General features: G+C 38.8%; 1 protein-coding gene across 1 annotated transcript in view; it reads right to left on the reverse strand.

The window, feature by feature from the left end:
• The window catches only part of dnajc1 (DnaJ (Hsp40) homolog, subfamily C, member 1), a 229339-nt gene that overhangs the window by 163471 nt on the left and 41475 nt on the right, over nucleotides 1-24393 (reverse strand). The window contains exons 2-3 of the mRNA XM_080211116.1: nucleotides 9301-9402; nucleotides 9167-9213 (exon numbers count right to left, since the gene is read on the reverse strand). Of these exons, the coding sequence (XP_080067242.1) occupies nucleotides 9167-9213; nucleotides 9301-9402 (149 nt within the window). The remainder of the gene's footprint in view (nucleotides 1-9166; nucleotides 9214-9300; nucleotides 9403-24393) is intronic.

The raw sequence follows: 24393 nt of genomic DNA on the forward strand, positions 1-24393 counted from the left end.
ATGGCCTACTCCTGCTCCTATTTCTTATGTTCTTATATTATAAATTTCTTTGGCATCCAGGTGTTCCAAGGTAGAGTGTAGGGCAAGGGAGATAGCGTTGGGGATAGGACCAAGGTGGGATTGTTGTTGGTACAGACTCGATGAGCCGAATGGCTCTTTCTGCACTGCAGGGTTTCTATGATTCTATGTTGCAGCGATAGATGAACTGTTGCTGTCCATGCAATCTGGCAGACAGGAGTTGAAGTGTGCCATGACAACCTTTTGAAGCACTTCATAACAACGGATGTCAGACCCATGGAGTGTGAAGTTATTAAGGCACACTAACTGGCTTTTCTTTGGTACAGGGATGACGGTCTTCCCAAAGCAGGTAGGGACCTCATCATTGTAAGGAGAGGTTAAAGATGTCTGTGAATACACCCATCAGCTGGTCCGCGCAGGATCCGAGTGCTTGTCAGGTACCCTGTCCCAGCCAGTCGCTTTCCATGGGTTAACTTTCAAGAAGGCCAATCTGACATCTGCAGTGGTGATCTCGGATACCAGTTCGACTGTGGCTTCTGGGATGGAAGACATCCGCTTAGTCAAAACAGTTTTAAAATGCGTTGAGCTCATCAGGGAGGGATACATTGGTGATTCTACACAACTTCACCTTGTAGCCAGTTATGGCATGTAGACCTTGCCACAATCAGTGGGTATTCATGTTCATGTTCGTTGGTGGGAATAACCACCAAACAAGAAATAGGAGTAGATCACACAGCTCGTGGAGCCTATTCCAGCATTCAATCGGATTATAGCTGATCTTGGGCTTCAACTCCATTTTCCCACCTGGGAATTCCCAAGATATCAAAACTATGCCAATCCCAGCCTCAAATGTATTTAATGTTGGAGCATCCACAGCCTCTGGGATAGATTCCAACCCTTTTGAGTTAAGTAATTTCTCCTAATCTCAGTTCTAAATGATCAGCCCCTTATCCTGAAACTGTGACCAGTATTTCAGATTCCCTGACAATTGGAAACAATCACTCACCCTATTAAGCCTCTTCAGAATTTTCTATGAGATTGCCTTCATTCCCCTAAACTCCAGAGAATAAAAGCCCAATTTAATCAACCTGTCATCATAAAACAACCCTCTCTTCCCAGGGACCTCTGGAGGTAAAATTCCATCGTCATTTTATTTATTTATCTTTATTGCCATACAGTTCAAAGCACATAGGCACACAGTGTTAAAAACAAGAACGGCAACAACAGACAGTACATAAATAGAAATCACAATGTTTCTAACAAGTCTTCTAAAAGTCACTACATTTTCAGCATTGACAACAAAATCAGGCAAAGCACTCCAAGTATCAACAATTCTATGTGGAAAAAAATTTGCAACTATCCAGATGTGAACAAAATTTCTGTAGTTTACACTGATGCTCACGAAATACTGTAATTGCAAGGAAATAACTTTTCAGGCTTCAAGATAGTCTGGCCTTGTAAAAACTTATAAATTTCAATTAAATCAAAAATCAGTCTTCTGTTTTCTAAAGATTGTCATCCAAGAATTTTAAATGTCCCTCATGCCTTCCATATTCCTGCCAACATGTCTGTACTCTCCAAGTTGTATATCTCTCTGAAAGTGCCTGCTACACTGCCTGAGCCACACGATTCATAAACATCAGATTACTTGCAAAAGTCGCACCCAAATCGTTTTCAATGGCCAGTCTTTAGCATATTTAACCATCGACATGATACTGTGAATTAGGATTATTGTGGCTAAAATGGAGAGCTGAACACTTTGCCACATTAAAGGCAAGTTGCCACTCCAAGGACACTGAATCATAATAAAGAATTCACTCTGAAGAAGTGTTTGGGAGCCCAGCATTATTTTTATAACTTCCAAATAAATTTTGATATCATCCATCTATTTTAAAACTGTACTATGCTGAATCTGGCAATCAATATCATTAATATAATCCACAAATAAAAGGGACCCCAAGACACTTCTTTCAGGGATTCCAGAAATCATGTGTTGGGTTTGATAATTGTCTATTAACAGTGATCACTTCCACATGGTCCAACAAAATGATTGCATCCACTGGTAAAGTTTGCCTTTAATTCTCCATGCAGATAACTTGTTCAAATATAGAAAATAGGTACAGGAGTAGACCATTTGGCCTTTCAAGCCTGCACCACCATTCAATATGGTCATGGCTAATCATGCACTTTCAGTATCCCAAAGAACAAAAATCAGCCCGGGAAACAGGCCCTTTGGCCCAATGAACCCGCGCCGCCATCTCAACACCACCAGTCCCCCTCTCCACCCACGGCCCCTGTCTAATGTTTTATGGCCATCCAGATTGAGGGAATCTGATTTAGGGACAATTTATTCCTGCCAATCAGCCTAACAGCACATCTTTGGGGTGTGGGAGGAAACCGGAGCACCTGGAGAAAACCCACGCAAGCACGGGGAGAATGCGCAAACTCCCACAGACACCGGCCCAAATCTATGTGTCTGCACAGCAATCAGCGATAGTCACTGAGCTGTCGTCTTGCCCAGTATCTTGTCCAGTTTAGGCACACACTAATGACATGAAGCACTAGGCCAATCTCAAACAACCAAGAGCAGCCCCAGTACAACCCATCGCGTGTATGCCCCTCGTTGGACACGAGGTGGACCGACTTAAAACCTGCTTTCTCCCCATACCCTTTAGCTTTCAATACCTGCATATGTGGCACTGAATTAAAGGCTTTTGAAAAAATTCAAGTAAATTTCATTACACTATTGGTTTCAGTCACTATAGCACAGTCGCATCGTCTAAAAATTCAAATAATGTGAGGCACACAAACCCAAACAAATGAAGCATAACAGGTTGCCCCCAATAAGACCTCACTCCTTCCAGTGAGTCCAGATGGTGTCTACAACACAGGATTCCATTAATTTCCAATGTGGCAAGTTCAAACTGACCAGCCAGTAATTTTCAGCATCCTTTCTGGTCCCTTTATAAAAAAAAAGGTAGAGGAAACTTCCATTCTTTAGAAGTTTCCCCATCTTTCAAACAATGTTTAAAGAGCAGACAAAGCAGATGCAAAACAAAAATCCCTCTCCTTTCAGAGAATAATAAAGTTATCTCGTCAAGTCCAGGAGGGGCAAAATTTTTGCATCCGAATAGCCTTTTCTGAAGACCTTTAGGAGTGAAGTTTATGGTCTCCAATCAGACAGTGCACATTGAGAGGCAACTGAGACTAGATCCAAATCTTCAACAGTGCAGACTGTTGAATAAAAAGCATAGGTCAGCTATTAAGTCTCACTTCCACTTGCTGGGTTACATAATGGGCCAGTAAGGTTTTAACTTTCTGCCCGGACTTCATAGTTCCAGAAAGATTTATTGTCCCCACTTTCTGCAACTGTATGTTCAAACTTCAGCACCACTTGTTGCAATACAGATGATTGACTTCCAACAATCAATATCATTTTTTGTGCCATGTACAACTGCAGTTGAAGAGTTTGTCCCATGATTCTCATTGACTTCAGGTTTGCTTGGGCTCCTTGATGCCATCTCAGTCAAATGCTGCCATAACAATAGCAATGACTCATCTCACCTCTGGGATTCTACTCTTTTGTATCCATTTTATAATGGGGTCTGTGACTAAGCAGTCTTAGCAGATTTGTGATTGTTAGCAGATCTATTACAATTCTCTTCTGTCTTGTGCACTCTAAGTCAAGGTTACCCTCTATCATGTTGCATGACACCAGCAACATTTCAAATGGGATACGTTCAGATCTGATGAGAAGTCTGTTATCTCTATTCTCTCTCTGCAGATGCTGTCAGACCTGCTGAGATTTTCCACCATGTTCTGTTTTTGTTTCAGATTCCAGCCTCTGCAGTAATCTGCTTTTACATCCATGAAGTGCTGAGGTATCAGCATACACAATTGGATTCCAACACAACCCAAGACCTCAAGGTTCTGTTTATTTCTCACTCTGCCATTACCATCAAGCCAAAAAACCAAACTTGGTTCAATGAAATGCATGCACAATGCATACCTAAATTAGAGATGCCAACTTGGTGGAGCTACATAAATGCTCAATAGAGAAAGCAGCATGCTACTGACAGCTAAACAAATCAATGAATGATCCATTCATGCAACCACTGAATCAGACCTAAGCACTGCATTCCTGCTATATCAGCTTGTGAATGAGGGTGAACAACTAAATAACAGGAGGAAGCAATTCCATGAACATTACCCCATTATTAATGACGGCACAGCCCAGCCTCAGTTTGCAACCATTTTCAACAGTGACAAGATCTCCAACATTGCAATGGCTCTTCTGCAGCCTATTCAAATTATTCCAAGTAATACCAAAAAATGGATGAGTGACTGGATACAGCAAAAACTTTGAACAGTGACAATGTGCTGACATTAGTACTGAAGACTTGTGCTCTGAGACAAGGTATACTGAGCAGCTACAACGCTGGCATCTACCCAAAATTACCCAGTTATGTCCGGTCCACAAAAATTAGGGTAAATCCAATGCAGCTAATTATTACCCTGACTAAAAACAAATATCAACGTACTATCAAAACAATTGATAGGATTGCTAACTGTGATATAAAGCAGCACTTGACTCATCTGCACACCGATCTTCAATTTGGATTCTGCCAGGACTGCTTAGTCACAGACCCCATTATAAAATGGACACAAAAGAGTAGAATCCCAGAGGTGAGGTGAATCATTGCCATTATTATGGCAGCATTTGACTGAGATGGCATCAAGGAGCCCAAGCAAACCTGAAGTCAATGAGAATCATGGGACAAACTCTTCAACTGCAGTTGTACAAGGCACAAAAAATGATAGTGATTGGTAGAAGTCAATCATCTCAGCCCCAGAATTTCATTGCAGGAACTCATCAGGATGTACCCTAGGTCCAACCATCTTCAACTGCTTCATCAATGATCTTCCCTTCAATATAAGGTCATGGTATGTTCACAGATGACAGCACAGTCTTAAGTTCCAGCCACAACTCCTCCAGTATGCCTGCATGCAGTAAAATCTGGACAAAATCCAAACCTGACCTGATAAGTGGCAATGATAAGTGGCAAGGAACAGTTACCTCACCCTCCTGCCTTCACCAAGAAAGAAAAACTAACCACCACTCCTTGATAAATTCAGCAGCTACAACAGGGCCAGAGGTTGAATAAAGTAAACCTCTCCATCACCAACAAGTCACAGGTTAGAAGCATCAAGAAAACCATGTAACATAAAACCTTATTTTGTTATCCTATTGATTTAGCATAACCACTATTTTGCTTAAAACATAATGGCATCTGAACAAATGCACAAAATTGGCCAACACCTTGTAAGCGAGAAAAAGACAGCCCATGAATGATGAATATGACATTTTGTGCTTAACCTCCCCATGAATTTTATACTGCACTTGCACATTAAATTTCTCCATTGAGGGTCAAGTTTAGTAATCAACAGCCGAAATATCCTTTCAACAACGTGAAAATTATTGGTGACTGTCAATCAGCCTCTCTTGGCCAGAAAGTGAACAATTTATAAGTGTGTTTTCTTCCAGATGTTTAAGATGCAAAAACCATCAAAGTTTACATTTTTTTAAACTTTCACTTTCATCTTTTTCTCTCTTCCACTTTCCTTTTTGAAGCTGATTTGATATTGAGTTCACCCATTTTAATACACCAGTCTTCTCGGTTTATTTCCAAAATCTCATTGTTTAAGGGACTCTCAATTGTTTACCAAGGTTGCCCCTGCTGTGCCATTCAGCAACTTTGGATAAAAATGTTAAACTTAAAAATGCATGAGTGTTTCATGTGGAGTATACCACACCACCAAAATCTGGTCATCCTTAAGTGGAAAGGACTGTACTACAATAAATACTGTACAACTGTCACAGCACAAGTGGAAGCAAATTGCAGCACATATTTAGGGATCATGGAGCGAGAGTTTTTTTGAAACATACAGTGTAGATATATATAGTTCTGGCTAAAGCGGTAAACATTTCATTAAAATACATATTAAAAGCACATGTTGAGGTAGACGACTTCTCAATTTCACTTCATACCCCATTACTATTGCAGTCAAATTTGTATTGAATACTGCCTCCTGGTGATGGAGTATAATTCTTGCCTCAAGTATAAGCTCTCTGGCATATTTTATACTGAACAGTTTGTATCTTCCTGTTCTTGGGCTCTTAATACAAAAGGCAAACTATCATTTTAAAATCTGTTAATTCTTAAATATCAGAATTGTGCAAACTGTAACATTACCAAGAATACGATCACTTTCCAAACACAAATTCCAGCTAAGAACTATTATAACTGCACAATACATTTGTTATTTTAAAAGAGGATTTATTGAGACTCGAATTAAACGCTTAAATTTTCTGAGTGTAAAATAAGACTTCAAAAATTCTTCAGATTTCAGGTTCATTCATACAGGAAAAACTACCTTATTTACATAACATAATTCACAGATGTTTTTCTATGCCAGAAGCTGAATATGAATGCAAGACACTGTTTTGCAATACAATGATGATGGGAATAGTTTTTGTCCTGAAAGGCAGGTTATTTGGGCTAGATAAAAATGGGAAAAGTAAGTAGCGCAAGTATAAAATGCACTGTGGCTAAATGACGGGAATCATTTATTTTCAGAGTCATCGGCTTCTGTGACAGATTACCTCAGCGTGCACTAAGTATGGAATCCCTACAGGCCCTCAAAAAGGGAGCTGGACAAGCTCCTGAGAGAGAACAATTCATGCTATAATAAGGGTAGCTGGGATTAGCAAAACTCATGAGGTTACTCTGGTCTCCTGGGGCTTGATAGCATTTCAAAATTGGAGAGGAATTTCCATGAGTTTTTTCCTAAATTGACCTTGGATCTTTTCTCCTGTACCAGGAGACTGCATGAATGCAAGATGTAGGGTGGCTCCTATAGTTTAAAAGGCTGCCCAATTCTGAATGGGGTGGCTTTGATGGGACAGATGGCCATTTCCCATCATTCTTTTCCATACATATGCCTGTAACTTTATATATGATTAGCCTTGAAGCTTTTGGGTAATCAGCAAACCGTAAAATTGAAATCAGTTTCAATAAAATTATTTAATGACGAGAAAATTGGGTGCTGCAGTGTTTGTAGATTTGGTTCGCTCACATTATCTCCTGCATGCAAATGTCTCAACTATGTCTATCTGGGAATTGCAGCTAATTGCTGCCCCACAGGAGAGAGTGAGAGTGAGAGTGTGAGTGTGTGAGAGTGTGTGTGTGTGGGGGCGCTTTTTAAAAATTACAGAACATTTCAATCTACAATAAACTAGAAATCTTGCATGCAGCATGCACTCTTTCTAATCACCACATTTTGTTCACACAGCATATATGCTGATTTAGTGTATACACACTCACTGTACATAAAATTCCTACAATTTACATGTGAAAAGATTATGCAGTCATTCCAAAAGTACAGTTGCACTGCATTTTTAAATAGCTTAGATCAGGTACATGTGGTTTCCTTTCATGAATTCACATCTTACAGTGCCAGATACTCTTTATTCCTCAATATTGTTTTCAGTACTCCATTGGTTTACTTTACCAAATAAACAAATGCCAGAAATACTCAGCAGATTACACACATTTTGAAAAACAGAAAGGCAGGTTACAGTTTCTGGGAGTATCCTTCAAGATGGCATTGTTGAATCATTAAAATATTAACCTGTCATTTCAGATGTTGATGGAGAAGTTCTGCATTAGCAGAATTTTCTATTTGTTTCCCAACGTCCAGTATTTGCATGTTTTCTCCTTAGACTTGTCGAATACATATTACATTGACAATTTAAATAAAAACTGTGGTTAAATGGGGCACTGATTTTTTTTTCAATTTAACTACACAATTAAACAAAAAGGCAATGACAATGTACAGCAAGTAAATTTGATTTTAAATAGAGATCAATGGAAATTTGACTACACTTAAGGACAAGACTGTTTTTGCTCTCTAAATTTCTAGAATTATAGTTATATTAGAAGCACAGATTAAAATATAATCTGTAAAAATGAGTGATGATTAAAAGTAGTACATTCTTCCCCTTCTTAACTCATCATATACTGTACTATTTAAGATTGGATTCAGTAAACAAACATGCACGCTGACTTCTGGGGTTTGCATGGTTTTCTCATCTCAACAGGCTCACGGGCCCTCAAAAACCAAGTCAAAACTGGGTTAGAGAGACGGATTTAGCAGTGTAAACATTTAAAGCCAGCTCATGGAATCTGACCTAAAATAATCAGCAAAACAAAACCCACTCCTTTTTATAACCCAATATTCACCTACAAACGCTTTGCTTCACAAGCAAATTACATAGCCCTTCCCACAAGCTTACAGTATTGGTAGATTTTTCAAAATGCAATACCTTAAACAAGGATATTTTATTTACGGAGGTCACAACCATTTTTCCCAAGATGACTGGTCAACATCTTAAAAATTCTCTAAACCAGGATTAACTGTTACATACTGACATCTATCCGTCTCAGATTGTCCAAATACTATGACTTCCATCCAGGAACTAACGTAAATAAATATTCAGTACTAAATCAATATAAAACAATAATATATTTTCCAAGTTGCTATGAAAAAAAGTCTTACCACTCTAATTCAATATAGCAGATCATAAATGCTGTAACTTGCCATGAAATGCCAGAAGAAGACAGATTTATACCTCCAGTGGCAAAGAGGCAATGGAAATGGAGAAACATACAGGTCTCAGAAGCTTTTAACACAAACACCGACCCCTCCTCCCGCCCCCAAGTCCCCTACTCCTCAATCACAGACACATACACGTGAAATTAGCATCACGTGTAACAACGGTTTCATCATGAAAATATCAAAATCCAATTTTATACAAAGTACTGTTCATGCACAAAAACTGCCAGGTACATAGCAAGTGAAGAGTAGCTTCAGTATTCGTCATAAATCACAAACTGCAGTTTTACGACTGACACACTAATTTTAAGAATGTATATAACCAGCGAACAAAAACAAACAATAACTATTATGTCTGAACAAACTCTTTAAAAACAAGTTACTACGCCTTCTATCATTCCATTAATTCAAGATTATGGGTATCCAACGCCAAAAGAATGTACATTTTAATGGGCTTCATTAAACATCATACCTCTGTCGTTTTTCTTCATCTTTCAGAACTTCATAGATAGCCACCAACTAAAAACAAAAACAAAAGATCAAAATGCAAAATGTTTAAACAAAAATACAAATACAAGGAAGGTACAAAAAAAAGGCAGCCCTTACTTGTCTAAATTGAATTTCTGCATTTTCATCTTTGTTCTTGTCCGGGTGTAAGATCAAAGACATTTTCCGATAGGCTTTCCTGATGTCTGCAGATGAAGCATCCTGCAAAAATACAAAGTCGACTTTGTCAGAAATATATAAGGCTCTTAGCATAGTGTTATGATCGAGGAAGACAGCGGACCCAGTACGGCTCCTCGGGCAATGTAATTTGAGCAACAGCCACGCTATGCATTCAGCTGCACATGACTAAACAGTCATTGGTTCTGACTTCTTATTCTTTTTCACTTCTCTGAACTACTGCAACACAAAAAAGTCAGTATACTTTCTCTCAAACCTTCTGGATAAGGACTTTGTTCAATAGTGAAGGAATAGGGAGGGGAACACAGTCTGCTAATAACATGATACTGCTCAACAACGGAGGCACCTGCTTGCTTGGAGACCGAGCCTCTGCTTATTCAACCTCTGCATTTTGCTGCACTGATCTTTTTAAAACACTGCACACGACCATTAATATTTCTTGCAGCGCGCTATCTATCCTCTTCGGACAAACAGATTTCAATCTACATGCGTGAGACCGCTGCAAACACTGTAGTTTTTAACAAGCAGTAATTAGAAGATTTGATACATCTGTACATCTCAAAACAAAAACAAGCAAGCAATTTTACAATTCCAAAACAAGTTATTCACAAAATGTTAGTTTTGAACCTTAATAGGAAAATAACAAATTCTATACAGTTTCAGCTAATTAGTCTCAATTGCAAAAATAACTGCACAACATTATCTGTTCAATATATTTGCATAATATATCTTTCAATACAGTTCAAGTTTTGCAGAACTTTGATAATACTTAACCCTATGTAAAGATGGAACTTATTTTCCTCTCAAAAGCTTTCTATAAACAGATTATAGAATGCAATTTGTCAATTAATGAAGTTTCACCTATATTAAAAATGCTAAACCATTTTCAAAAGAGGAGGAAATAGGAAAAAAAGCTTGAATCTTCAAACTTTCTAATATTAAGCATGATGCAATGTTCTTATTCTACATTTCAAATCTTTATTTAAACGTCACCCATTTTAGATACTGCTCTTAGGAAAAAAAACTGCTCATTCAAGAATTCTGAAATCTAAATTTACTTCAATACTGCAAACAGCTTCAGTTTAATTCAAAGTTTGCTCCTGGCATAACAGTGACACTAACACAGAATAGTACGACAAGAGTTATCTGAGCAGTTAGCCCTCAGGTTCAACACTTCTGCTTCCAGCATGCTTTGTGATGATTTATGCTAACAAAAAAAGGGAAGTACAAGAAAGGACTTCTGAAGAATGTGACTAGCAGCACCGAATTGTTTGCAGTATCTTTTACAACCAGGATAATATAACCAAATCTTAAGTTTTAAATCTGAATGTTTTGGACAGATCTGGTTTGTGTGTACTTGGAGCATATAAAACCTTCCAAATAATTTCAAACTTAAAACAGAAGGATTATTTAATGAATAAAATATACCCATAGTCCTTTTTCACCCTTTCAGTTTGCATCTGGCAAATTGTTGGAATTCTCTAACAATATAGCAAATATATTCCCTACTACTTCCATTTTAATAACTAATGATGTGACCTGTATGCAGGGGGTTTCTGAAAATTGTGGCAATGTTGCTCACATTACAGTACCTCTGCTTAAAAATGCAAGGCATTCATCTATCTAGGCCTCAGTGTTCTGTACCCCCTAACAAAGTGTACTAGGAAAATGATAATTTTGTATATATTACTCTGTAGATTGTCCATTAGATTCTTCTACTATAAACCTGCAGAATAATAAGTCATTTGTAAACGTTCTAGTTATATTAAAACTGTTCATGACAATACCAAATCACAATGACTCTAAACACAATTGCTCTTTTTAAGTGCCATATAGCTCACATACAAATAAAATGAACATTGTGGTAATTTGAGTAACTCTATTACAAAGCTAATTTAGTTGGGCATAGAAATACAGAATGCAAATTTAGCATTTTTTTAGAATTAAATAGGAGTTCTGAAAAATGCACAATGATTGCATTTTGTACACATTGGAGATTAAAAAAACTGTGAACACTGGAATCTGAAATAAAAATAGAAAAATACTAAAAATACATCCAACAGCAACTGAAAGCATATTGAGATAGATGCATTTCATAATAATCCTGAATAAAAGATTGTTATTTAAGAATATGAACTGCCTGGCCCTTTTTTCAGCAGTTTAACGTTGAACAATATTATTTTTAGAGATAGAAAAGAAATTATAAACCCGACGAGCATAGTTGATTCACAAAGTGCTAAGTCATTGCTCCATACTTACAACAGAGGAAGATGCTAAATTGGGTCAGGCATTTCCCACACATCATCCCCCCACCACACGCCCCCCCCCCAACCCCCAACCATCACAACTCCCATCTTCCCCCCATCCCCTCCAATCCCACATATGCTACATCAATCCTTGAGTAAATCGTAACAGCCAGAACAAGGGCAGTACTGAAGAGACTAAGGAGCCTGTTCATCGTCTCAGGAGAGAAAAGCAAAAGCAGCAAACACAATATTGTGAACTAGCTTAGACATTTTCTCAGAAACTCCTAATTACATTTGCTTGATTCTCAGGTGTTACAATGGTGATTGATTTCACTTTTTGGACAATTAAATATTTTAGTACTTGCAAAACTCTCAAAGTATTTTTTTTACAAATTTTAATTTGAATAAGGCCGATTGGAAAAGAAATTCACTTTCAGCAATGTTGGATCTCCAATTAAAAGGTCCAGGTTTTGGTGTGTTTATTCACTACATTTGCAGAAGTACATCAGGAAATTAGACTACTCCAATTTTAAAAAAGCCCTGTTTGAAACAATTCATTGTTTTTGTTCAACACTTTTTTTTAAAACGGTTCAAAAAGATTCTTTTGATCACATGTTGAACAATTTAAATAGATTTGCCATGCGCTCAGTTGATTTGGGCCAGTTAAGTTTGACCATTTTAATTAAAACATCAACAACTGGGCATCATCGGTCAGATGGTATCATTAAGCGCACAAGTTTTACTCCACTCGTGTCTGAATAAATCACTTTTCCAAGATGTTCTTTCCTCCACTCATGTAACTATGGAGCCATGACACAGCACTCTCCAAAATCCATTTAAACAAAGAATTGTTCAACCACCAACAGCATCACAGCCCAGCCAGTTTTGGCCTCACCCAACAAGCACAAGTGCACATTTTCAGCAGAGTCATTAGATACCAATTGTCAGTACAGTCATTTTATTTGTTTTACCCTTCGATCCTACTATCATTGCTCTGACTGAGATCAGCTTAATTCAGGGCAGGCCAAAAATTGAACCTGGGATAATTGAACATAAATTTAAAACAGTTTCAGAAGTATTAGCCCTGAATACATGGAAACAAACGTATGACCCGTCATCTCCAACAATTGTTTGTCTGTTATTTTAGTGAAAATGTTGGCAGGCAAAAAAATGGAAATGGGAATTTAAGATGGCCAGTTAATTAAGTGCTTATCTGCTTGTATTCCACAACATAATTTCTGTACCATTGTTTCCCATCACCTTCTCTGAATCCAGTGTTAAATGCAAAATTACACCAATTCCTCTTTTAAACTAAATCAAATGATTACAAAAGAATTGCCACTTTTAAGCCATTTTAAAAAAATGCAAGTCTTAATGTCACCATGGGAACTACCCTGGAGTGGAGTCGTACTGCGTTACACAGCACAAGGAAGTGAAATTAACATACGTGGATGAACTGGCAGAATTACTGTAATAGACTGGGCAAATGACCATCTCTACAAATGCCAATTTAGCTTGTTTGCTATTTCAGCCTTGGTAACACTATGGCCAGATCTCGCAATGAAGCCATCTTCACTCACCATTTGCACAAAAGCATTTATTCCCTTCCACCAATCAGAAGAAATCTAGCAGAAATAACCAATTGATGTTATCAAAAAAAATACTTAAAAAGCTTCAATAAAAAGGGAACCATTAGTAAGACTCCTTTTTTAAAAAGCAATACTGTACCCTCTAAATCAAATGTATGTGAAGAGTTTTCCTATGGTATCTTATCTGGTCTCAAAAATGTTATTCATCTTTCAGTTCTAGTCCTGCAGTTACAAAGCATCATTGATTACGAAGGTCAAATCCAATTCTAATTAAGACAGAATTTTGTTTGCACAGACACAGCCTTGTTTTTCTTTAAAAGTAACTGGTAGCAGAATCAGAAAAAAATGTGTGAAATGCACGCTCCCCGACAAGCTAGATTTACTTGCATTAAATATAATCTACGCCTGGCCTTGGAAAAATTTTGAAACTAGGTTAGCACAGCAAAGAGCAAAATTATTAGGAGTGCTACAAGTAGATTTTTTTGTTTCCTATGCATTTACCATTACAAATGTTGTACTATGTTTATGCAGAACCATGTTAATTAAACAGAAAGCTTCAAATAATTCACTATAATTTGCAGAATTACACTACAAAGCACCTTTATTTGCCACAATAACACAGTGTACCAACATAGTATCAGCGTTCAAACCCATGATAATTGTATACTTTCTTCTTTGCATCACAAGAGTCATGAGTCATAATAATTTAAACTTGATTCACATTTAGAGATTTCACTAAGCCAACTAGCTGCAGTGGAAATTTTAACAAGGAAGCACTAAAAGTATTAGGGATTGCATAAAGAGGAGCATGAATAACAATGTATGCTCCAAAACTTGACAAAGGACAAAACAACAAAATGAGGGATCAGTGTCTTCGGAATAAAAGTTATATCCTAGAGCTCAGCACATTGTGTGCTTTAACTGTTAGCTAATTCATTATTGAAATACTGGCTAAATTACCTTTCCTTAATGTGAACTATTTTAAGTACAAGCTACACTGATGTGTAAACTGATTCTGTGGATGCCATGTAGATTCCTCTCCCCCCACCAGATTTTAATTAAGAATTCATCTTCACTAAATTAAAAATTTTCTCTTAAGATATCACATGCAAACTCATTGCTGGTCCACAACAACCTTTTAAAGCAGGTTACAAGAGAATAATTTTGAACACAACTCACGATTACCGCTATGGATTTTCAAAACTAAAGATGTAATACTAGACAAATCAAAGCATTAATGCTGGGCAGAACAAAGAGATGTATCAGTTTTTATTGTAGGAGATTATCTTGGTTAATTGAGAGTGGTTACTTTTAACCTCTGTCTAGCAAGGGCACATATATGGACAGAAATCAGTGCAGTGTTGAGCTGTTGTACAACCAATACAAAAGAAGGTTCAGAAGGATTTGTGCTTAGAAGGGTTACAAAGTTAGATAATTCAATTGAACCACCGTGCATATGCTTCAGACAGATATCCTGTTTGAGAGACTGAAGAATTCCCAAGAAGTCTTATATTAGGAAAGTATCAAATAAACTGGCGCAGTAAGCAGACAAATTCTTTTTTTAGAAAAAGGCTACAGAAAGAAGCAATGCACCAGCTTCAAAGCTTTTTTTTGGGGAGGAGGGCAGTGGTTCTTCCCTTTTCACTGGGATAGCTGAACTTAGTTCTGCAAGTAATCTTTGTTCTAAGGATTTAGCTAATTGCTGGGGATTTACAATCAAATACCTTAGGAGCTACCATCTTACAGATAACTTGTTTACCATTACTGAATGAATCAATTTTTCTCCCACCTGTTTTACAGTAAAGTTCAAACATACCTCCTCCTTCCCCTTGAGTAACATGTACTCAACTTTAATGTCTTTCTTGCTATATGCCACTGTCTGACCATAATTGAACCATGTACTATTAACCAGATGTTAATAATAACTACAACTGTAGAAACTCAAGTTTTAAAATATCAAATCAAAGCAACTGGAAGTTGCATACACACATGCTACACATACAAACATTCCATAGTCTTAGTCTTTTTTTGAATGCAAAATGTTCTATGTTAAAAAAAAACTTAAGTTGTGATAAATTGAGTAGCACATAATGGAAGGAAACAATTTGCACACATGCATAACTGCTTTCCCTTTTCTGTTGAGTGACATGTCATACGGGAGAGCAAAAATTTAAAATTAAGTTTAGAAATTAGGTCTTCTCTGAATGGTAAAATGACTGAACAGGAAGCAGATTTTGTAAAAGTATCTGAACACAGTCAGGTCTCAAGCTGTCAACTTCTTTAGACCCACAAATTAGTCTTGCTCATTCCAAGTACCAGGTATCTGTGTCTTTATTTTAGAACAGAACTCAATTTTTAAAAAAAATTCTCTTTTTTTCCTCTCTCTCCTAAGGTGAGTTTTGAATTTAAATTTATACTTTGGTTTCATCCAGATGCTTCAAACCTCTTGGAGATTTATGGAGGAAATGATGTGAAAATCAAAACAAAGTTGATGTAACTAGTATATAAGAAGCTGGACAAGCTGAAATTAGATGCACCACAACAAGCAAGAAAAACATTACCAAAATAAATGCATCGACGATGTTACACAAATCTAAAAAGCGGATGTTCTGCAACCATGTCTTTAAATAATTTCACAGAAAAACATGGCTGACAGCAGACTGAGCTGTTGAAGCACTGCCACATGCTGTACTTTTAAAGGCAACGTTTACAATCATTTTGTTGTTTTCCCCAACATGACAGTCACAAAGTGACTTTAAAGTTGCACACGTGGAAACTTAAATTAGCTCAACTCCCGATTCCATCCAGCAGCTGGAAAGGCTGTCTGAGCAATTTCCACACCAGTGCTGAGCATGACAGAACACTTCCTGAAATAATTCTCTCAATGCAAATACCAAATTAAAAGGACAACTGTGATAACACTCATAGGCAACTATCCAAGGTAAAAAAAAATTGCAGAAACTGACCAATACTAATGTAAAAGAAACTCCCCCCCCATTGCTAATTTCCTGATTTACTGAGCTATTTGCGTGGTTTCTTAACTATCAAAAAATGCACCTGCTTTGAACAGTCCAATTTTTTTTACTTTCAGTAAAATTTTCAAAGGATATGGTAAAACAGAACTTTAGAAATATATTTTACAGTTTGTACTACTATTGGAATTTTGCATAGCGGATTTCTAAGTAAGGGCAGGTTTCAGCTTTCCGTCTATGACTAGCATTTTCAGTCATTTGCAATGACAGAATTTTTTAGTGTATGAACAAAGTTAGAGAATATTTATATTGTAAATACGTGCAATTTCTCAATTACTTCAACTTTTCTACAACCAAGCAAAATTATATCTGAAACTTTGTTTTAATTTTCACATCATTTTTCCCATAAATCTCCAAGGGGTTTGAAGTATCTGGATTAAACCAAAGTGTAATTTAAATTCAAAAACCAACCTTAGGAGAGAGAAAAAATATTTTTTTAAAAATTAAGTTCTGTTCTAAAATCTGTGTAGTACACTTATTAGATCCATATAGCAATATGTTGACCTTAACAGTATTAATACGAACACTGAATGTAAGGAATTCATCACTGAACCTTAACATTGAGTAGGAGACAGCTCTTTCTTAATTCATAATTAAATCAACAGTCTACTTTAGTTAACACATCACGACGTAGCAAGCTCCACAGCACTGCCATCAAGTGGTTAGTCAGGATGTCACAACTGAAGCTTTTCCCCCCTTGGCATTATTGTGCTTTTTGCTTGTGTACCAAATTGCTTTGGAAATAAAACAAAACGCTTCTACTTTTCATCCCCTCCCCTATGTGAACACATGGAACATAAAAATGACAGAAGTTGAAGAATTAATGCCAATAGGGATCAGAAACTAGTTCTGGTCTAAAAAGGTCGATCAAATTGGACATAGGGTCATTCAGTTTGTTGTTCACAACAAAAAGATACACGGCATTCTGCTACAGAATCAAGCTGTCAAGAAACAGAAGTTACACCATGCCAAATTCAGCTTGCAAAACTGAAGTGAATGCTCCTAAAATATATAAATTGCTGTCAACTAAATTCATCAAATTAGGGACAGACAATAAAGGCCGGGCTTGCCACATCTCAAGAGTGAATTTTTAAAATTCCCTACCCTAAGGGTAAATATTCCAAACTGTATAATTCACATAGTCAATAGTTTATGCACACCATAAGTAACCATTTTTTTGATGCAATGTTAAGTGATAACCTGATTGTAACATATAAACATTGATGTAATATTCGAATGCTTTTCATGATATATGGCACATATTAGGAAATGAGGAAGAATAACTAAAGATGCTTTTGAAGCAGTTCAGTCAGCATCTGAAACAAAGGCAACATTTATATCAAATAAAGACATCAACGAAACACTAATCTAGCTTTCACTTTAAATAACAAATACTTGACTATGTATTCTAGCATTTTCAGTTTCCTCTCCCGCAGTCACTGTCTCCTACAAGGTACAGATATTGGGCACCCTGTGTTACCTTGTCCAACAACAACATGCCCAAGTAGCCCCTGACCACTTATAAGCCACAATAATGACAACATAATCTTGCCATAGACACGCATTATGATGCTCCCAAATGTTATCCAACATTCCACTCAAGTGCCCATACTAATCTTGCCTAGGCCAGTCCTCCGGTACAACACTACTTTATCAAAACAAAGGAAAGGCCGTGTCTGTAACTTACAGCAAATCAAGGCCTGTGCTCTGGACCAACATAATCCTTGTCCAGGCTGTCAGTATGGGTTTTAAACTCCCACCACTCAATAGGGAAACTCACATTCCATGAAGCCCACAGGGAGATCGATTGATGATGCACATGTCCTTCATGAGCACTATAACGCCCCTCCCCCAACCTAGGTCCACAGCTTCCCCAGTACCCCTGCTGGCGAACAGTTCCTTTGGCCGCTTTAAGTTTATTTATTAGTGTCACCACTAGGCTTAAATCAACAGCGCACTGTGTTACTGTGAAAATCCCCTTGTCACCACACTCCAACGCCTGTTCGTGTACACTGAGGGAGTATTTAGTATGGCCAGTGCACCTAACCAGCACATCTTTCAAACTATAGGAGGAAACCGGAGCATCTGGAGGAAACACACACAAACACGGGGAGAACGTGCAGACTCCGCATAGACAGTGATCCAAGCTGGGAATCAAACTCGATTCCCTGGCACTGTGAGGCAGCAATGCTACCCACTGTGCCACCATGTCATGCCAACAGCTTGGCAACTGGTTTAAAGACAGCTGGAAGTGTCACTAGATCGGGAGATGTGAACCTAATGAGGGACTTTAGTTTTCAGAGGGAATGCCAAAGTGTCACTAACATGGGTTCCTCTTCAGGGTTCATTTTAATCAGGGTGCCTGCTTCCTCAGGTTCCATCTCAAAGTTTGTTTCTTTATTGTCTGGAAAAATGGGCTCAGGGTTAGGCCCAAGCTGTTGTCCTGTACTGGTAGCAGTCATCTCTGTGGCTGGAAGCAAAGCCTGCTGAAGAGAGGACTCCCTGCTCCCCTGGTGGTTTAGGTGTTTCTTCATGACCTTCTCCTGGTCATCTTGTAGGACACCAGCCTCATCTTTTCTATTATAATTCCGGGAACTCAGCCAGAACCAAGCCCAAAGTTCCTCAAATGTCACTTATTTCAAACGCTCTCTCTGCTCTTGCAGCATCATAATTTGGGTCACTGTGTGGAGTTTGCACATTCTCCTTGCGTCTGTGTGGGTTTCCTCCGGGTGCTCTGGTTTTCTTCCACAGTCCAAAGGTGTGCAAGTTAGGTGAATTGACCATGATAAATTCTCCCTCAGTGTATCCAAACAGGCGCTGGAATGTGGCAACTAGAGGATTTTCACAGTAACTTCATTGCATTGTTAATGTAAGCCCACTTGTGACTGATAAATAAACTTCTTTTCTGGGTCTCTTACCTAGACTCCACCCGCTCTGCACAGTTTGGAAATATCGGTTTAGTCACGTACAAAGCCGATGTCCCATTAATACTTCAGCTCAAATGATTCTTCTTGTAGCATGTGGGGTGGTTCCATCATCAAATAAGAAACATGCCAATTTGGTCCATATAGATGCCTCAGACGGTTTCTTCGTGCCAGTTTTAAAAGTCTGCATCAGCCATCCATCCATTTGAGAATGGATGGTAAGGTGCTGCTTTAATATGCTTGATGCCATTAGAAGGTATGAAGTTTTGGAACTCACTACTGGTGAAGGTAATATCATTGTCGAACACCAAGATTTCTGGTATGCCATGAGCACAGAAGCTCTACTTGGTAGATGTACATTCAAAATGGTTACGATGAAAAAAGACATGGAGCACATAAAAGGCCCTGCAAAGTCTATGTGCATTCTCACATATGGCCTGCCCAGCCATTCCCAGGGGCGCAAAGAGGCTGAGAAAGAAAGCTTTTGATATTCCTGGCATACATCGCACTGCTGAATCTGTGATATCAATGTCAAAGCCAGGCCACCAGATGTAGCCCTGATCCTATAAGGGGACATGTCACACATCAAGATGAGTTCCTTCTTGGGGTCAAAATGGGCTAACGGGTTTGGTGACAATTGTTGTTTTATCTTGTTAAAGGCCTTAGCCTGGGGTGCCTCCACTTACTATTTTTAATGCTTCTGCACCACAGCAAGGTAGCCAAGTCCAGAATGAAGTTCCCATGGTAGTTCACTAATCCCAAGAAGGATTTTAGCTCGGTAATATTTTTTGGAGTTAGTGTCCCCTTGATGTCCCTTACATTCTCTTTTACAGGGTGTAAACATTTTGGATCCACCTGATAACCCAAATAGCTCACTTACTTTGCCTGAAAAGGTACATTTTTCTTTCTTCAGGTGTACCCTAGCTCCTGAAAATCTTAACATCTCTTCCAAGTTTGCCAAGTGCTCTTGTTACAAGGTGCCCATGACCAGGGTGACGTCCAAGTATACTGCCACTTTAGTAACCCCTGAAGTATGTTCTCCATCATCCACTGGACTACAGCACATGCCGACAAAACTCCAAAGGGCATGCGAGTATATTCATATGAGCCCTTGCATGTATTGATCGCAACACTTCCAGGATGTGCCAACTGGTTCAAGTTGACGAAAGGCATGGCTATATTCAGCTAACCTGACATATAAATCCTCAATTCTGGGCATTGGGTATCTGTCTAATTTAGAGACCCAGTTGACCATTAATTTATAATCCTCACAAATGCAGGCTGCTATATCTGGCTTGAGGATGGGAGCAATAAGTACCACCCACTCCATAAATTGCATGGGCCTTATAATGCCTAGGTCTTCAAGGCACTCTGCTTTCTCTAATAAGGAATAGAAGACAGGTCTTGCTCTATAGTATTGCGGCGCGGCATCAGAGTCGACAAAAGTTTTGGGTTGGGCATCTTTTATCCTCCCAAGTTCTTCCTGAAAAACTTCAGGAGGTCTGTTAATGACATCATACTGCCCTCCCTCATCTAGCCAAATAGTTCAACAAATTTGATCAGATTTGCTGGAGCCAATCTCTCCCCATTAGGGCTGGGCTCTTGCCCAAACATGACAAGAAGTGGGGGTCTAGCTGATTGCTGTCTGTAGGTAACTTGGGTCAATATAGTGTCCTTTATCCTTAGTGGTTCACACATGTAGGTGACAGGTCTGGGATTTGTGTTTTCCAATTTCAGAAGTTGAATACCAGTTTGGAGGTAGCTATATACCTGCTCTCCGATAATGGAATTGCAGCTCCTGTGTCCACCTCCATTTTCAAACAGGTGGCCATTTACCAGCTGTTCTACATAACTGGGGGTAAACTTGGCCAGACTAATACAATTTAGTTGCATTGTTTCTTGCTCTGGCAGTAGGTGTACCCACAGTAAAAAGTCTGACAACACCAGGTTTTAGTCCAACCGATTTATTTGATAATAGACTCACTATTAGGTGTACCCCCATGGTATGCGTTGGTACAGACCCTGGACTGCTTTCCAGAGCGACATGCTTTTTGTCAATTAGGCAACTGTGCCTTAGCTGAGTCGTCTAACTGCGCCTTCAACTGTCTGAATTTTGGCACTTGCAACTTTCCAGAGTATAACCTCCTCCACATTTAGAGATATCATTGAGTTTCCTTGACTGCCTGGTAACACGAGCTGGGCTTTGATATTGTCATGGAAGCTCTGACATCTTATTTGCTTAGGTGCCTGCACAGTTGAGGAATGGTCACTACTATTCATGGTTCCTCTCCCTATCTGGAGAATATTGCTTTCGGTTCCTTGCAGCTCTTGAGTCTCTGATTCTGCATTTTGCAGTGACAAGGCTTTTTCAACAGCTCTCCAAATCTAGATCAGGTTCTGTCAATAATTTTTTTGAATTATCAAGCGATTCATGTCACACACCAATCCATCTCTCAACATTTAATTCAGAGATGGCCCTTTGCCAATTTCCACAATCTAGCCAAATATTTGATACTGGGTTCCCCAGGGGTTCTCCCTGTTGTAATAATACAATATCTCTGGAGTGTAACAGAGGGCTTCGGATCAGTGGTTTTTGAACCAAATCTACAAGTCTATTGAAAGACTTTGAATCAGGGTACCTGGGTACGCTAGGCTTTTTATTATGCTGAATATCACCACTTCCCATGCTGTAAGATGACTTTCCGTCTTTCATCTCCCTCAATATTATTAGCCCAGAAGTCGCGCACCTGCTCTATGTATTGGGCTCAGTCTTCTCCATTCACATCACAAGACTGGAGTTTACCAAAGAAAGGCATTTTTGTGTTTTTTTTCTTACCGGAGGGGAAACACTACTTCCTGCTCAAAGATAAAAGGTTACCATGAGTAAACAAAAAAGAAAACCTTGTTCACTTTCGTCACCAAAGTAATAACCTCACCAAGGCCAGTCTTCCAGTATAACACTGCTTTATTAAAACAAAGGCTGTGCCCATGGCTTATGACAAATCAAGGCCTACGCTATGGACCTACATTACCGCAGTCCAGGTTGCATGTGCGGATTTTAAGCCCCCACCATTCATCCCATTGGACAAGCTCCCACTTGTTCAATAGGGAACCTCTTATTCTACAAAGCCCACAGGGAGATCAATTGTCTTTCGTGGCCACCATAACAGTGCCCTTATACAGGGAGGTTATGGATGGTGAATTCTCACCAATTTTCTCCACCTCAATCCAGGGGGACCTGAAACACTCTTGCTGTCAACTCAGTGGAGAACAGTTAGTACACAGACAACCAAACTTGTCTCGCAAGAGATGTTTCGTAAGGCTGTCTCATAAGACAACCCCTTCATCCCAGGAATTAGCCTAGTGAACCTCCTCCAACCTGTTTCCAATGCAAGTATGGTGTCCTCAAGTGAGGTGACCAAAATGCTATACTGTCCTCTAGGTGTGATCTCACCAATGCACTGTATTGTTGTAGCGAGGCTTCCCCACTTTTCTACTCCATTCTTCTTGCAATAAAGGCCAACGTTCCAATTGCTTTCCTATTTACTTGCTGTACCTGTATGCTGATCTTTTATGAATCACGCTGAAGAACACAAGATCCCTTTGTACCACAGCATCCTGCAATCTCTCTAACATCTTACCACTTAGCCTATTTACTTATTTGACTTCAGCCAACTTTGGTCTTCATACCTTTGTAATTGCCTTTATTTAAAATTTAATACACGAACAAATAAATTAGGAGTAGGCAACTCAGCTCCTCAAGCCTGTTCTGACATTAAGATATTGGCTGACCTGACTACAGCCTCAACTCCACCTTCCTTCCTACCTTCTATATCCTTTGACTCCCTTGTCAAGCAAGAATCTACCTATTTGATTCTTAAGGCAATAGTTATGGACTCTCATTTCTCACTCTCAACAAACTGTGAAATTCTGTCATATTATGATCACTCTTGCCTCAAGGATCTTTTACTTTGAGGTCTTTTATTAATCCTGTTTCATTGCCAGGTCCAAAATAACCTGGTCCCTTGCAGGTTTCAGAATGTAATGTTCAAAGAAACTGTCTCAAATACATTCTACGAATTCATCCTCCATGCTACCTTTGTCAATTTAATGCCTTGGGTGACCGTCTGAGAGTTTGGACATTCTCCCCATGTTTGCATGGATCTCCTCCTTGTGCTCCAGTTCCTTCCCACACTTCACAGGGTATGTGGATCAGGTTGACTGGCCATGCTGAATTGGTCTTTACTGTCAGGGGGATTTACAGGATAAATGAATGGGGTTATGGGGATTGTTGTCAGTGCAAGCGTGATGGGCTGAATGGCCTCCTTCTGCACTGTGAGATTCAGTGACGTACTTTGATAAAAAAAAACAGAAACATCACCTACATCCTAAAAAAATTAAAAACCTGGTCAGGCTATATTTAAGTAAAATGGTTGGCAAAGCTACATACAAGAACTTGAAAGCCTGACTATGATGGAGACCAATGGAACAAAGAGAGTGTGGGCTTCCGATTGCTGCCAATGTCAGTGACAGCAGCCCTTGGAAGTCATCGTACAGGAGTCCCTCCAGTCCAGTCTCCATGGGCCGAATGCTTTGACTCATTCTTAGTCTGACGGAACAAATGTCACAGGATGGACAAAGTTTAGATGCCATCAACTTTATATAACAGGATCATACAGGTGTATCTAGCAGAGAACCTTTCTAAATTAGGGTGAATACAGATACAGATCTTTCCTCTGGCTAGTTTGACATTAAAAACTTTTGAAATGCAAGGAATTTTGGGGTCGTGGGTGAGGTGAATCAAATGCAAGTAACTCATTTGACTTAGCTTACTTTGAAATAACATTCACTCAGACACTTTACTCATTTTTATGTTCTTACATCTCACCTTTGATGTGTCCTCCTCGTCTAGTTTAGTTTTCTCACAAAAGGATACCAGACTAATTCCACTGTTTTAGCCTTCCTTTGGAACTCCTGTTAGATACAGTTTTCAAAGAATCGAATGTGATACTTTGGTTTGACAGGTGTATTTGTATTGTACCTTTTAACACAGTAACTATATTACCCAAAGGCATTTGAAAGAGACCTAAAAAGACAGATGTTGAGCCTAAAAAGAGTGATACAGACTACAAGATGAAGGCATGTAAAACTGTCAGTTCCAATGCACCTCTCCCCAATGTGCTCAAGGCATTCTAGTCCATTTTGAGCATAAGATCAGCAAGGC

This window comes from Carcharhinus amblyrhynchos, chromosome 2, assembly GCF_965287045.1.
Source record: "Carcharhinus amblyrhynchos chromosome 2, sCarAmb.v2.hapA, whole genome shotgun sequence".
Lineage (NCBI taxonomy): Eukaryota > Metazoa > Chordata > Chondrichthyes > Carcharhiniformes > Carcharhinidae > Carcharhinus > Carcharhinus amblyrhynchos.